The sequence below is a fragment of the Calidris pugnax genome, unplaced genomic scaffold (assembly GCF_001431845.1).
Source record: "Calidris pugnax isolate Ruff unplaced genomic scaffold, ASM143184v1 scaffold347, whole genome shotgun sequence".
Lineage (NCBI taxonomy): Eukaryota > Metazoa > Chordata > Aves > Charadriiformes > Scolopacidae > Calidris > Calidris pugnax.
The window spans coordinates 634,479-647,290 of record NW_015091298.1 but is presented as its reverse complement, the minus strand read 5'-3'; the positions used below and the strand labels follow the sequence as shown (position 1 = coordinate 647,290).

General features: G+C 54.8%; 1 protein-coding gene across 1 annotated transcript in view; it reads left to right on the top strand.

Moving 5' to 3' along the window:
- HYDIN (HYDIN, axonemal central pair apparatus protein) overlaps positions 1–12,812 on the top strand; it is a 176,929-nt gene that overhangs the window by 112,889 nt on the left and 51,228 nt on the right. Inside the window, exons 25-35 of the mRNA XM_014960757.1 lie at positions 1,223–1,432; positions 2,304–2,441; positions 3,560–3,737; positions 4,140–4,270; positions 5,021–5,154; positions 6,560–6,696; positions 7,389–7,516; positions 7,626–7,817; positions 9,054–9,203; positions 11,651–11,890; positions 12,165–12,324. Of these exons, the coding sequence (XP_014816243.1) occupies positions 1,223–1,432; positions 2,304–2,441; positions 3,560–3,737; positions 4,140–4,270; positions 5,021–5,154; positions 6,560–6,696; positions 7,389–7,516; positions 7,626–7,817; positions 9,054–9,203; positions 11,651–11,890; positions 12,165–12,324 (1,798 nt within the window). The remainder of the gene's footprint in view (positions 1–1,222; positions 1,433–2,303; positions 2,442–3,559; positions 3,738–4,139; positions 4,271–5,020; positions 5,155–6,559; positions 6,697–7,388; positions 7,517–7,625; positions 7,818–9,053; positions 9,204–11,650; positions 11,891–12,164; positions 12,325–12,812) is intronic.

Genomic DNA, 12,812 nt, shown 5'->3' with positions numbered 1-12,812 from the left:
TTGTCCTGTCCCTGGGCACCACTGAAAAAAGACCGGCCCCATCCTCCTGGCACCCTCCCTCTAAGTATTTATAATCATTGATCAGATCCCCCCTCAGCCTTCTCTTCTCCAGGCTAAAAAGACCCAAGTCCCTCAGCCTCTCCTCGGGAGGGAGATGCTCCAGGCCCCTCATCATCTCTGTAGCCCTCTGCTGTCTCTTCTCCAGCAGTTCCCTGTCCTTCTGGAACTGGGGAGCCCAGAACTGGTCCCAGTGCTCCAGCTGGGGCCTCCCCAGGGCAGAGCAGAGGGGCAGGATGACCTCCCTTCACCTGCTGCTCACACTCTTCCTGATGACTCCCAGGTTGCCATTGGCCTCCTTGGCCACAAGGGCCCATTGCTGGCTCATGGGCATCCTGTTGTCCACCAGGACTCCCAGGTCTTTCTCCTCAGAGCTGCTCTCCAGCAGGTAGAGCAGCTCTGGTCTCCCCAACCTGTACAACAGGTCTCCCCAGCCTGTACTGGTGCACATCACGTGGCACTGGTCATCAGAGAGGCCATGTGGGACATGTCATAGGGCTGACCCAAGGACACTACCTGTGCAGCACCTGTGGAGGGCATGATCCAAGGTCACTAGGAAATTTCTGCAGCAGATTTTGCTGTAGGGTGTTGAGAGAGAGCAGCGTGAGAATCGGGGAGAGAGGGAGAAGCGTGAGGAGTGAGATGGGCTGGGCTGGAGTCGTCCCCCAGCTCCCAGAGCTCTCACCTCCCAGGCTTGTGTTATTCTGAAGGCAGTTAAAAGTGTTTTTTAAAGGCAAGTTCTGCAGCAGAGATGATTTCTTGCTTCTGGGAGCCTTCACGTATTACTTAATGTAGCGTATTAATTAATGCATTAATTAGCAAGTATAGAAGAAGATTTTTTCCATGGTACCTCCACTGGTAAATGGAATAGATGCAGGGTGATGTATCATAGAGTCACAGAATGGTTTGGGTTGGAAGGGACCTTAAAGCCCACCCAGTGCCACCCCCTGCCCTGGGCAGGAACACTCCCACCACACCAGGTTGCTCCAAGCCCCCTCCAACCTGCCCTTGAACCCCTTCAGGGATGGGGCAACCACAGCTTCTTAGGATGATTTTGCCTGCGTTTGAGGAGAAGGCCTATCCAGCCATGTCTATCCTTTGCTCTAAGCCATGGATTGCTCTTCTGCATGGATTTCAATGCTCGACATCTTAATTTCTCCTCCAGGTTTTCGACATCTTGCCGCTGTATGGCCTGCTGCAGCCGGGTGAGAGCCAGCGAGTCACCTTGACCTTCTTTGGCCACTCAAACATCGTCGCCCATGTCAAGGCGCTGTGCAGGGTGGAGGGAGGCCCGACCTACGAGGTCATGCTCAGTGGGGAGGCTTCGCTCATTAACTACCTCCTAGACAGCACGGAGATCGACTGCGGGCTGCAGGTACCTCTTGGCAAAGGTCCTTGTCTTGAAACCATCACTTGGGGGTTCCTGCCCACCAAGGCCAAGGACTCTCCCCACTTCCCAGCTCCTTTGTTGGCTCTAAGGCTTGGAAGTACAACCTTTGTGTGATGTGTCCTGCGTCCAAGGTGGTTTTTGATGGCCGTTTCCACCCCACCAACAAAGCTGGCAGTTCCTCCTCTCAAGGTTGCTAATGCTGCCTCCTGGGGCAGGCAGGATGCCAGCAGTGATCTCCAAAGGGACGTGTCCAAGAGACGTCCATTGCTGGTCCGTTTCGACAGCCTGAGGCCCAAGGAGCTGCTCTCTTTTAACACTCTGGATAAATCAACAAAATAAGCCAGGGAGGAAGTTACCTTGGGCTTCCAGTCACTGTATCTGGGGAGAATGTCCCAGAATAATCCTCACTTGACTTCTTTTTAGTTAAAAACCCCACAGATGTTTCCAGCTGTTGTCCCTGGACGTATTGCACTGGCTTTCTCCCATTTTGCTGGTATTTTGCTTTCAAACACTTGCGCGCGGGTCCCTTTTCTTCTGAAATGCCTCCTCCTTTGTTTCAGCTGCTCCTGTGGCACCTTAAGGTGCAGGGGACTTGTGTCCCCTGGTTTATCCATTGCTGGTTTTGACACGTTGGTTGTTGCACCTCTTTGTGCTGCCATAAATATCCATTCCTGTGCAGGGCTAAGAGGTACCTGGTGGCCATGGGTCAATCCAGGAGAGTTGAGTGCCCATCTCTTGAAGTCCCTGCTTCTGCTTTGTCTTCATTTGCTTTCAACCCGATGAAAAAAAAACCCAGGAGATGCCCAGCAAGGAGACCTGTGCCTTGTAACTCCCTGCCCCTCTCTCCTCTCTCCAGCTGTTTAACGAAGTCACCCAAGTGGAGGTTGCCCTGAGGAACAGTGGGAAGGTGGGATTCACCTACCTGGTGCAAAACCCCAGCACGGCCACCGCAGAGAACCCTCTGCCCGGCGTGCCCCTGGTCGTGCCCACCATGGTGAGTAGCGTGGGCTGATTGACCACAAATGGTCCTGGCCTTGGACCTGCATCAGGCTGCCCAGGATGGGGGCTGTAGGAGAAAAAATGGCAAAAAAACGAAAAAGGGGAAAAAAAAGGCAGGCAGGAGAAACAGGGCTGTAAGGAATTGCTGCTGGGGGCAGAGAGGGTCAAGCAAATGCATTCCTAATGAATTCCCTTAATGGCCTTTGCTGGTGGGTGGCTCTTCTATTCATCAATGACCTGGATGAGCGGATGGAGTGTACCCTCAGCAAATTTGCTGATGACACAAAACTGGGAAGGGTGGCTGACACCCCAGAAGGCTGTGCCACCATCCAGTGAGACCTGGACAGGCTGGACAGTTGGGCAGAGAGGAACCTGATGAACTTCAGCAGAGGCAAGTGCAGGGTGCTGCACCTGGGGAGGAATAACCCCCTGCACCAGGACAGGTTGGGGGTGACCTGCTGGAGAGCAGCTCTGAGGAGAAAGACCTGGGAGTCCTGGTGGACAGCAGCCCGGGGCTGGGACAGCCCTTCTGGAAGCCTGGAGAGGAGGTGTCCTTCCTGGCAATACCTTCTTCCCTAGATCTCATCCCAATCTCTGTTCCCATGTCTCCAGAGATGTATGTTTGCAGGTCACCGTGGGCCTGGACAGTGCACCTTGGTGTAACCCCACAGGCAGGAGATGTTGGCTTGGGGGTGTTAATAAGGGGTCAGAGCCCTGGACACCAGCCTGGGAACCACTGAGGTGCAGTGAGAGGAGCTGCTGGCCCCACTGGGAGTGTGGGCACTTCACTCCCCTTCCACAGCAGCTGGTGAAAGAGCTTTTATTTATTTACCTGACTCTTGCTGGCTGAGGGTGGACACTGTTAGCAGAAGAGCTGAGCAAAGGGCAGTCTGTAGGTCTGTCCTGTGGGAACCCATCCCTATGAGTCCTCTGAAGGACATACTGCATCCTGGAGTAGGACACTTCAGCTTTTAGATACCAGAAAGCGATGTCATCTGATATGTTCTTATATATGAGAACCTGCCTTCTTTTCTCAGCGTGTCTGTCGTCTGAGCCATGCCTCCACCAAACCCTCTGTGGTGCATTCCCTCCCTCTTCTCCTGTGCCCTGCAGGGTTTCATCGGACCTGGAAAGGAGCAAGTGCTAAAAGTCTATTACCTGCCAGGAGTGCCTGGAATCTTCTGCAGGACTTTCCAGATCCAAGTGGGTCACCTGCCACCAGAAGAAATTTCCCTGAAAGGAGAGGGAACCTTTCCCAGGATCTGCTTGGACCTGCCCAGGAACATCAAAGGTGAGCGCTGCCTGTCTGCACCCCAGGAAGGTCCTCTGGTGTCTTCCCCCCATGTCATATGCCCATAGGGCAGTTCACACTCACCTCCACCAAGCCTGGAGGTTTAAGGGCTGTCAGACCAACGCTCAGCCCTCTGGTTGCTTCCCGAGGCTCTGGAAGCCCATGGGGGCTTTTTGCTCCAGGACCCATCCTGCAGAGCTCACCAGCAAATCCGTCAGATCCCGGGGAAGATGATGGTTAGACATTAAACACTGGGGGAAGCCCTAATAGAAGCTGGCAGGGTTGGATTTGCATCATGTCGCAGGGGGGGAGATGTTCCTACATGGGGAGGAGGATGGGTGGGAGGGAACATCAGGCTTCATAGAGGAAAAGCAACGGTCTGTGGATGTTTTCTTCCTTCAGGAAATGAAAAATACGAGAGGGTGCTCAAGGAGGTGAAAGAAAAGATGGAAAAAGACAGCCAGAGAGATGAAGCAGTTGCTCTGGGGGAGGCTGCGGCCGCAGAGCCACCCACAGATGACTTGGACGCTGTGGTGAGAACTGCTGCCACCTTGTTGGGCATGTCCCAACCTCCCCCTGTGTCATTTTGTCCCCTTGCACCCTGCAGCTGGTTTCCTGGTGCCCTGCTGGCACTTGGGACCTCCCTGAACACACCTGGCCACGATGCTGCACCAGCTCAGCATTGCCCTGGGGGCTGCCCACCTCTGGTAGTTGTCCCTCTGGCAGACACACAAGCCTCCTCACTATCCCAGGGAGAGGTCCTGGTGTCCATGCTCCAGCATTTGAATTTATGGTACTTTGAAGGAGCTGCAGGTCATCACTGGGGTGTTTGTTGCCCACAGCCCGAGCCCTGCCAGGTTTACAGAGCTTAATAGGACCAGCCTGGCCATGCCTGGGACTCTGCTGTCAGCGTTGGTCTCCAAGAGGCACCAGCTTCATCACAGTTCCCTTTTTAGGAGGGCTTTTGTCCCAGCTGCTTTGGCGCTAGCGGGACTCAGCCAAATACTTGGAGCTCTGGAAGGTTTCTAGCTCGTCCATCTGTCTGTCTGTCTGGCCAGATCAGCTTTAGTAACAGTGACTGGGCAGGCAAAGATGCTGGAGTTCATTTCCCTCGGGATAAGGTCCTGGCTAAGAGAGCAGGAGGTGTCACAGACACTGAGCAGTGAGGCAGGAGGACCCCATCACCCCTCTCAACAAGAACACGGTGGGATCCTCTTTCAAGAGGGATCTTTCCCCTTGGGAAAGGACTTTTGCAAACCAGCCTCTGTCTTTCTTTTCCTTAGCTGGACACTCGGCTGCAGATGCAGATGGAGCAGGTGCTGATAGAGGAACATGCCTTGGAGCTGCAGAAAGCTCTCGCCTCCGGTTCCCCAAAGGGCACTGTCTTTGACCAGCGTTCTCGTCAGAGGCTTCCCAAGTTAGTGGGGACACCCCTACCCTATCTCCAGGTGCCCCGAGGGTAACACCCAGCAGTGCTCCCCTGTTCCTGAGAGCTCCTTGTGTCTGCTGAGCTGGGAATTGCTGAGGACTTCAGAAAGGGTCTGAAGGGCCTTGCACCCTCAGAAAGTTCACAGACACCACCAAGTTGGGCAGGAGTGTGGATCTCCTTGAGGGCAGGAAGGCTCTACAGAGGGATCTGGACAGGCTGGATGGATGGGGCGAGGCCAATGGTGTGAGGTTCAACATGGCCCCAAGTGCTGGGTCCTGCACTTGGGTCACACCAACCCCATGGACGCTCCAGGCTGGGGCAGAGTGGCTGGAGCTGTCCTGGGAAAAGGACCTGAGGGTGTTGGTTAGTGACCAGCTGAATATGAGCCAGCAGCGTGCCCAGGTGGCCAAGGAAACCAACAACATCCTTGGGCTGTGTCAGGAACAGCGTGGCCAGCAGGACTGGGGCAGTGACCATCCCCCTGTACTGGGCACTGGTGAGGCCCCACCTCAAGTGCTGGGTCCAGTTTTGGGACCCTCACGACAGGAAAGACCTTGAGGGGCTGGAGCGGGTCCAGAGAAGGGCAACGGAGCTGGTGAGGGGTCTGGAGCACAAGTCTGGTGAGGAGAGGCTGAGGGAGCTGGGGGTGTTCAGCCTGGAGAAAAGGAGGCTGAGGGGAGACCTTCTCGCTCTCTCCAACTCCCTGAAAGGAGGGTGTAGCCAGGGGGAGGTCGGTCTCTTCTCCCAAGTCCCAGGCAATGGGACAAGAGGAAATGGCCTCAAGTTGCTCCAGGAGGTTTAGGATGGATATTGGGGAAAATTTCTTCACCAAAAAGATTTTCAAGCCTTGAAAGAGGCTGCCCAGGGAGCGGTGGAGTCACCATCCCTTGGGTTGTTTAGAAGCCAGGCAGACGTGGTGCTGAGGGACATGGGTTAGTGGTAATTTGGTAGTGCAGGGTTAATGGTTGGACTTTTGATAATCTTAAAGATCTCTTCCAAACGTAATGATTCTATGATCCTGACAGCTTTGACGTGCTCCCTATGAGCAGCTGAGTGTCCTCCCTTCCACAGTGCCACCCTGAGCTTTGGGGCTGCTCAGCTCCCCACAGATGCTGGGTTCTGTTCTTAGAGCTGAGGGGGTCCAGTGCAGACTATCATGACCTTCCAGACAGCACAGACACCATCCCTGGTCAGGCTGATGAACTTCGCAAAGTCATATTACCAGGTGGTCAGGCCTTGGGTTTCATGGGCTTGAGTTGAGTTTTAGTTAATACAGAAATAGTTAATAGAGAAATACAGTTAATACAGAAATATCCACTTTATTTGCATTTTCAGTCCACCTGGAGATGCAGCCAGGCTGTGATTTAAAGGATGTCCTTTCTCCTCCTTTCAGAGCTGAGCTGCCTGAGTACGTCCTGGACTTTGGCTACGTCGTTCTCGGTGACGTCCACACACACATTGTGAAGATCACCAACACCGGGCAGTTCCCTGTGTCCTTCCACACTGCTGCACAGGTCCTGCGTGACACAGGTAACCAGTGCTGGAGAGACTTCACGTGGCCTTGAAGGAGCTCTGCCAGCTTAGCTTAAGCCACTGGATGTGGGGAAGTTGGTCACCTCTCAGCATCTTCTGCTCTTGGCAACCGTGAGCATCATCTGTGTTTCTTTGTGCCCTCTGTGGGCTTGTGTTGCAAACAGATGGGCCCTTTGTGGTTTGGGAAGTGCTTTGTTTAAAGTTTGTAATGTCCTAGTGCTTCCGTTCAGCCTTTATTGAGAAAACAGCTTGTGAGGTCTTCTGGGGTATCAAAACAGGCTTCCCAAACACATCTTGAGTTGAGGCTGCAGTACCATCAAACGGTGACTCGCTGTGTCTGAGGGGTGGTCAGGTGTCTCCTCGAGGTTTTTCCCAGGGAACACCATGGCGTGGGGGAATCTCAGTTGCAAATTCTTCTTTGGAGAGGTTTGTGCATCCTTCCCTGGGCTGCCTGATGAAGACATTGCTGGTGCTCTTCAACTGATGCTTCCTTTTTACCGTGTGGGCGTTGGATTCGGGCTGTGAAAACCCTTTCTCCTTGACAAGGAAGAAGAAGCAACAGGCTTCTGCGGAGATGCAAAGGGCTCCTTCACAGAGCTGCCACCCAGGGCACCTGTGTGACCTTAATGTGCCCGTGTCACATTTCACACGCTTGTGTGTCTCAGCTGCTTTATTTCCATTTGTTCCAGGTTTCTGCGTGAAGCTGGACCGTGTGAAGCACCTGCCCTACTGTGAGACAGAGACCTTCGAAGTGCACTTTGACCCACAGAGCGCCAACCTGCCCCTGGGAGAGGTGGACAGGCTCCTGCCCATCAAGGTACCACGTGCTTCCTCACCTCCCTCTGCCCGCACCACCTTCTGGGGCAGGTTGGGGACAGCAGTAGGTATCACTTGGACTCTCAGCTGGATGCTCTGTCCTTCCCTAGGTAGCAGGAGGCCCCACGTTTCACCTCCGCCTCCGTGCCACTGTGGCCATGACATCCCTCTGCCTCTCCAGGGACAGGCTGGAGTTCTCCGCTGTCCAGTGTGGGCAGTGCCAAGAAGAAACCATCCGACTCCATAATCAGCTCCAGCACCCCTGTAAATGGTTCATCACTGTGATTGAGCCTGTAAAGAAGGTAAAGCCCAGACCACGTGTAACACGTAACTTCTTGGTTGGGTTTCCTTTGCCTTTCTCACCTTTTCTGCCCCTGTGGCTGCTTGAGCACTTGGCCTACAGCTTGTCTGAGGAAGCTCTTGAGGGTACAGAGCAAGACTGGTTCACCTGAACCTGTTCATCAGGTGAGATCCCTTCCAACTCTAACCATTCTATGACTGTTCCTTGCCATGTCCAGAAAGGTGTCTGGTGGCTTCGCTTCTCTGCCACCTTCACCCCTTCCTGTGGTGGCTTCGCTTCTCTGCCACCTTCACCCATTTCTGCTCTTATAGACTCACAGAATGGTTTGGGTTGGAAGGGACGTTGAAGACCACCCAGTGCCACCCCCTGCCCTGGGCAGGGACACCTCCCACCACCCCAGGTTGCTCCAAGCCCCCTCCAACCTGCCCTTGAACCCCTCCAGGGATCGGGCAGCCACAGCTTCTCTGGCCAACCTGGGCCAGGCTCTCACCACCCTCCCACCAAACAAGTTCTTCCCCACATCTCAGCTCCATCTCCCCTCTTGCAGGGTCAAACCCTTCCCCCTCCTCCTGGGGCTCCCCTCCCTGATCCAGAGTCCCTCCCCAGCTTTCCTGGAGCCCCTTGAGGGACTGGAAGGGGCTGGAAGGTCTCCCTGGAGCCTTCTCTTCTCCAGGCTGAACCCCCCAACTCTCTCAGCCCCCCCTCCCAGCAGAGGGGCTCCAGCCCTCCCAGCATCTCCGGGGCCTCCTCTGGCCCCGCTCCAACAGCTCCATGTCCTTCTGCTGTTGGTGGCCCCAGAGCTGGAGGCAGCCCTGCAGGCGGGTCTCCCCAGAGCGGAGCAGAGGGGCAGAATCCCCCCCATCCATCCCTCTCCCTGCTGGCCACGGGGCTGGGGATGCAGCCCAGGGTGCGGGGGACTTTCTGGGCTGCCACTACACATTGCAGTCTCACGCCACGGGGCTGGGGATGCAGCCCAGGGCACAGGGGGCTTTCTGGGCTGCCACTACACGTTGCAGTCTCCCATTGAGCTTCCCACCCACCACCTCTTCTGAGGACAGTGCTTCCCTATCTGCCTGCCCTTTCTGCATGATTTCCTTCCAGTTCTAGGCCAGTGGAGGTCGTGGCTGGTTTGGTGTGGGTGTTCTCTACGCTGTGATAGTATCTCAGAGCATGACAGGAACCGAGGGTCTGGTCTCACAGACCAAGGAAACCTCATGCAATTGTGTTTTGTGCTCAGGTGGACAAACATCTGCCAGCAAACGTGCGTCGGAAGCTGCTCCAGGAGTTGAAGGCCAAGCCCTGTGTCTTCGAGGTGCTGCCCGCATCTGGAGCCCTCGCTCCAGGAGAGCGATGCAACGTGGCAGTCAGGTTTTCACCCACGGAAGAGGTGAGATCGATGGTGTCCCCCCCCAGGAGGTCTGGCAGGGCAGTGTGGCAGGGAGCAGGAGATGAGGTCTACCTCCCCGTGAAGCTTTCTGCAAGCCCTGTGCCCGCTGTGCCTCAGTTTCCCCTGCAGCATCCTCTTCTGTGCGGCACTTTGAAATCTCCATGGGGACCTTGCACTGAGAGCATCAGGGCACTGCGGTGGGGCAACCTCGTAGCACGTGGGGGGAAATCTGCCTCTTTCTCCTCACCTTCCTCTTTGTGGGGGTGCATTTGCAGGCTGCAGTGCCCTGGAGCAGAGCAGCTGCCACACTCGTGGGGATAATAACTCTGGAAGGGCCCATCTAGGCTAATCCTCCTGGTACCAGCAGACAAACCAGCCACCTTTCTGGGCATGGCAAGGACAGTCATGGAATGGTTTGGGTTGGATGGGACCTTAAAGACCATCCAGTGCCACCCCCTGCCCTGGGCAGGGACACCTCCCACACCACCAGGTTGCTCCAAGCCCCCTCCAACTTGCCCTTGAACCCCTCCAGGGATGGGGCAGCCACAGCTTCTCTGGCCAACCTGGGCCAGGCTCTCATCACCCTCACACCAAAGAATTTCCTCCCCAGATCTCATCTCCATCTCCTCTCTTTCAGTGTCCAACCCTTCCCCCTTGTCCCAGGGCTCCCCTCCCTCATCCAGAGTCCCTCCCCATCTCTCCTGGAGCCCCTTGAGGGACTGGAAGGGGCTCCAAGGTCTCCCCGGAGCCTTCTCTTCTTCAGGCTGAACCCCCCCAACTCTTTCAGCCCCCCTCCCAGCAGAGGGGCTCCAGCCCTCCCAGCATCTCTGTGGCCTCCTCTGGCCCTGCTCCAACAGGTCCATGTCCTTCCTGTGCTGAGGACTCCAGAACTGAACACAGTACTCCAGGTGGGGTCTCACGAGAGTCACCTGTTGTGGCTAAAGCCAGCGGTCCTTGTGGCTCTGGCCATGCTGCCTGCACATTCCCAGGTGGTCTGGGAGTCAGCTTAAGAAATGGAGCATTCCCAAAGGCAGTTTGCATGTGGTCACCATGACTTGGAAACTGGCAGTAGGGACAAAAGTGCTTCCATGCCTGAGAACAGGCCCAGGGAGGTTTTAATTGCTAGTAGAGATGTAACGATCTTGTGTCTCACTTTAACTAGAGCCAAAGACCGAGCAGAGATGACGACCCTTAGAATCATAGAATCATAGAATCATTCAGGTTGGAAGAGACCCTTGGGATCATCGAGTCCAACCATCTTCCCTACTCTACAAAGTCCTCCCCTACACCATATCCCCCAACACCGCATCTAAACGGCCCTTAAACACAGCCAGGGATGGTGACTCCACCCCCTCCCTGGGCAGCCTGTTCCAATGCCCGACCACTCTTTCGGTGAAAAATTCCTTCCTAATGTTCAATCTAAACCTACCCTGTTGGAGCTTGAAGCCGTTCCCTCTCGTTCTGTCACTAATTACCTGTGAGAAGAGACCAGCACCAACCTCTCTACAGTGTCCTTTCACGAAGTTGTAGAGAGTGATGAGGTCTCCCCTCAGCCTCCTCTTCCTCACACTAAACAGTCCCAACTCCCTCAGCCGCTCCTCATACGATTTGTTTTCCAGCCCCCTCACCAGCTTCGTTGCCCTCCTCTGCACTTGCTCCAGCACCTCCAGATCTCTCTTGTATTGAAGTGCCCAAAACTGGACACAACACTCCAGGTGTGGCCTCACCAGTGCTGAGTACAGGGGCACAATCACCTTCCTACTTCTGCTGGTCACACTATTTTTGATACAAGCCAGAATGCCATCGGCTTTCTTGGCCACCTGGGCACACTTGTTTCTAGCCCGTGAAAGCTCCTCTGCCTCTTTCCTGTAGCTGATGTTTGCCTGATGCAGTGGTGCCAGGACTGTCTGTGGGCAACATAACTTGAGGTTTATGATGGATATTGGGAAAAATTTCTTCACCAAAAGGGTTGTCAAGCATTGGAACAGACTGCCCAGGGGAGTGGTGGAGTGACCATCCCTGGAGGTATTTAAAAGCCGGGCAGATGTGGTGCTGAGGGACGTGGGTTAGTGGCGGGTTTTTCAGTGTTGGGTTCATAGTTGGACTCGATGATCTGAAAGGTCCCTTCCAACCCGTATGATTGTATTATTCTATAACCCCTTTCTCATTAGCATTGTGCTCCCTCATGATTAGATGAAAACCTAGTCCGTAGACCATTTAGACCATTTTAGGGCCATATGATACCCAATATCCATTTATACTTCACACCGGGATTCATCCCAGTTACCCAGAGCCAGCATGCAGGTGCTGTAGCCCCTGCTGTAAAGACCTGTTTTCCATCACCTTAGAGGTACTGATAACACCCCTGACCTTAGGGCGAGGGTTGAATTTGAGGCCTCATCACCTGGGACTTCATGGAGAAGCTTTCTGCACTTCTCTCTTTTCAGAAGTCCTACAGAAGCAAGCTGAAGATTAACGTTTGCCAGAGCAACCAAGACCTCCAGGTGCAGGTCTCTGGGCAGGGGCTGGAGCCACAGCTGGAGTTCAGCCCCTCAGTGCTCGAGCTGGGACCGTTGCTGCCGTACAGCCCTGGGGTGGAGGGGACAGTGGTGGTGAGGAACCCCTGCGAGTTCCCCATCGAGTTTTACTCCCTGGAGTTCGATCAGCAGTACCTTGCTGAGGAGCAGGTGAGAAGGAAGGTCCGGTCTCCGTGTGCATCCTCCCGTAGCTTCACAGCATTCCAGTGTTCCCAGGCTCCTGCCAGGGCGATGGAGGTATCTCCAGGCCAGAGCCTGGTGGTGTTTTGGAGTCAGCCAGCTCTGGCAGGCTGTGGAGGGGCTTGGATAGTCCAAGTTGTTGGGAGGGAAGGAACGGAGGGGATGAACAGACTCCTCAGCCAGTCTACATGATGAAGGTCAAGAGATGCATCCCGTATATGATTTCTCTTCCCTGTGCGCACAGATCCTGCGGATGCTGAAGGACTATGATGGCCGCAACACCTTGTTGCTGCCTCCACGTGCCCCGGGTGAGAAGCTGCCCCCAGAGGTGCTGGAGTACTATCAGGACCAGAAGAGGCTGCAGAATGAGCAGGGAAAGCCCAAGACTGGGGACCAGGACAGCGGTGAGGGTTTGGCATTGGCTGTCCTGAGTGTGGACTCAGCAGGGACTCCAGCCCACCTACCCTGAGCTCTCCATGACCTCATTCTCCATGGAAAGCCCATTTCCCAGCTTAGTGGAGGAATTCCTGGGTGAAAAGTCTGTGGCTTGTAACACACGTCCTCTACTAACCCTGGGTGCAGCCAAAGCAAACTCATATCTGCCCACCATGGACTGGGGAAATACTCGGGATGTCCCCTTGTGTCCCTCAGCCACAAAGAGTGGGGTTGGATGAGTTTTTCTTCAGCCAGTAGGACCAGGTCTCATAGCACTAGTTATTTCATATTTGCTCCTTCCCAGCAACAAAACCAAATGCTCAAAATCCACCTGAGAGCGGAGACAGCCTGGACAGGCTTCTTTTTGGGGGAATTTTCCATCTTCTGTACGTGGCCGTGCAGAGTGGCAAACGGCAACGAGCAGATTGCCTGGCCACGTTCGCCACTTCCCTCACTC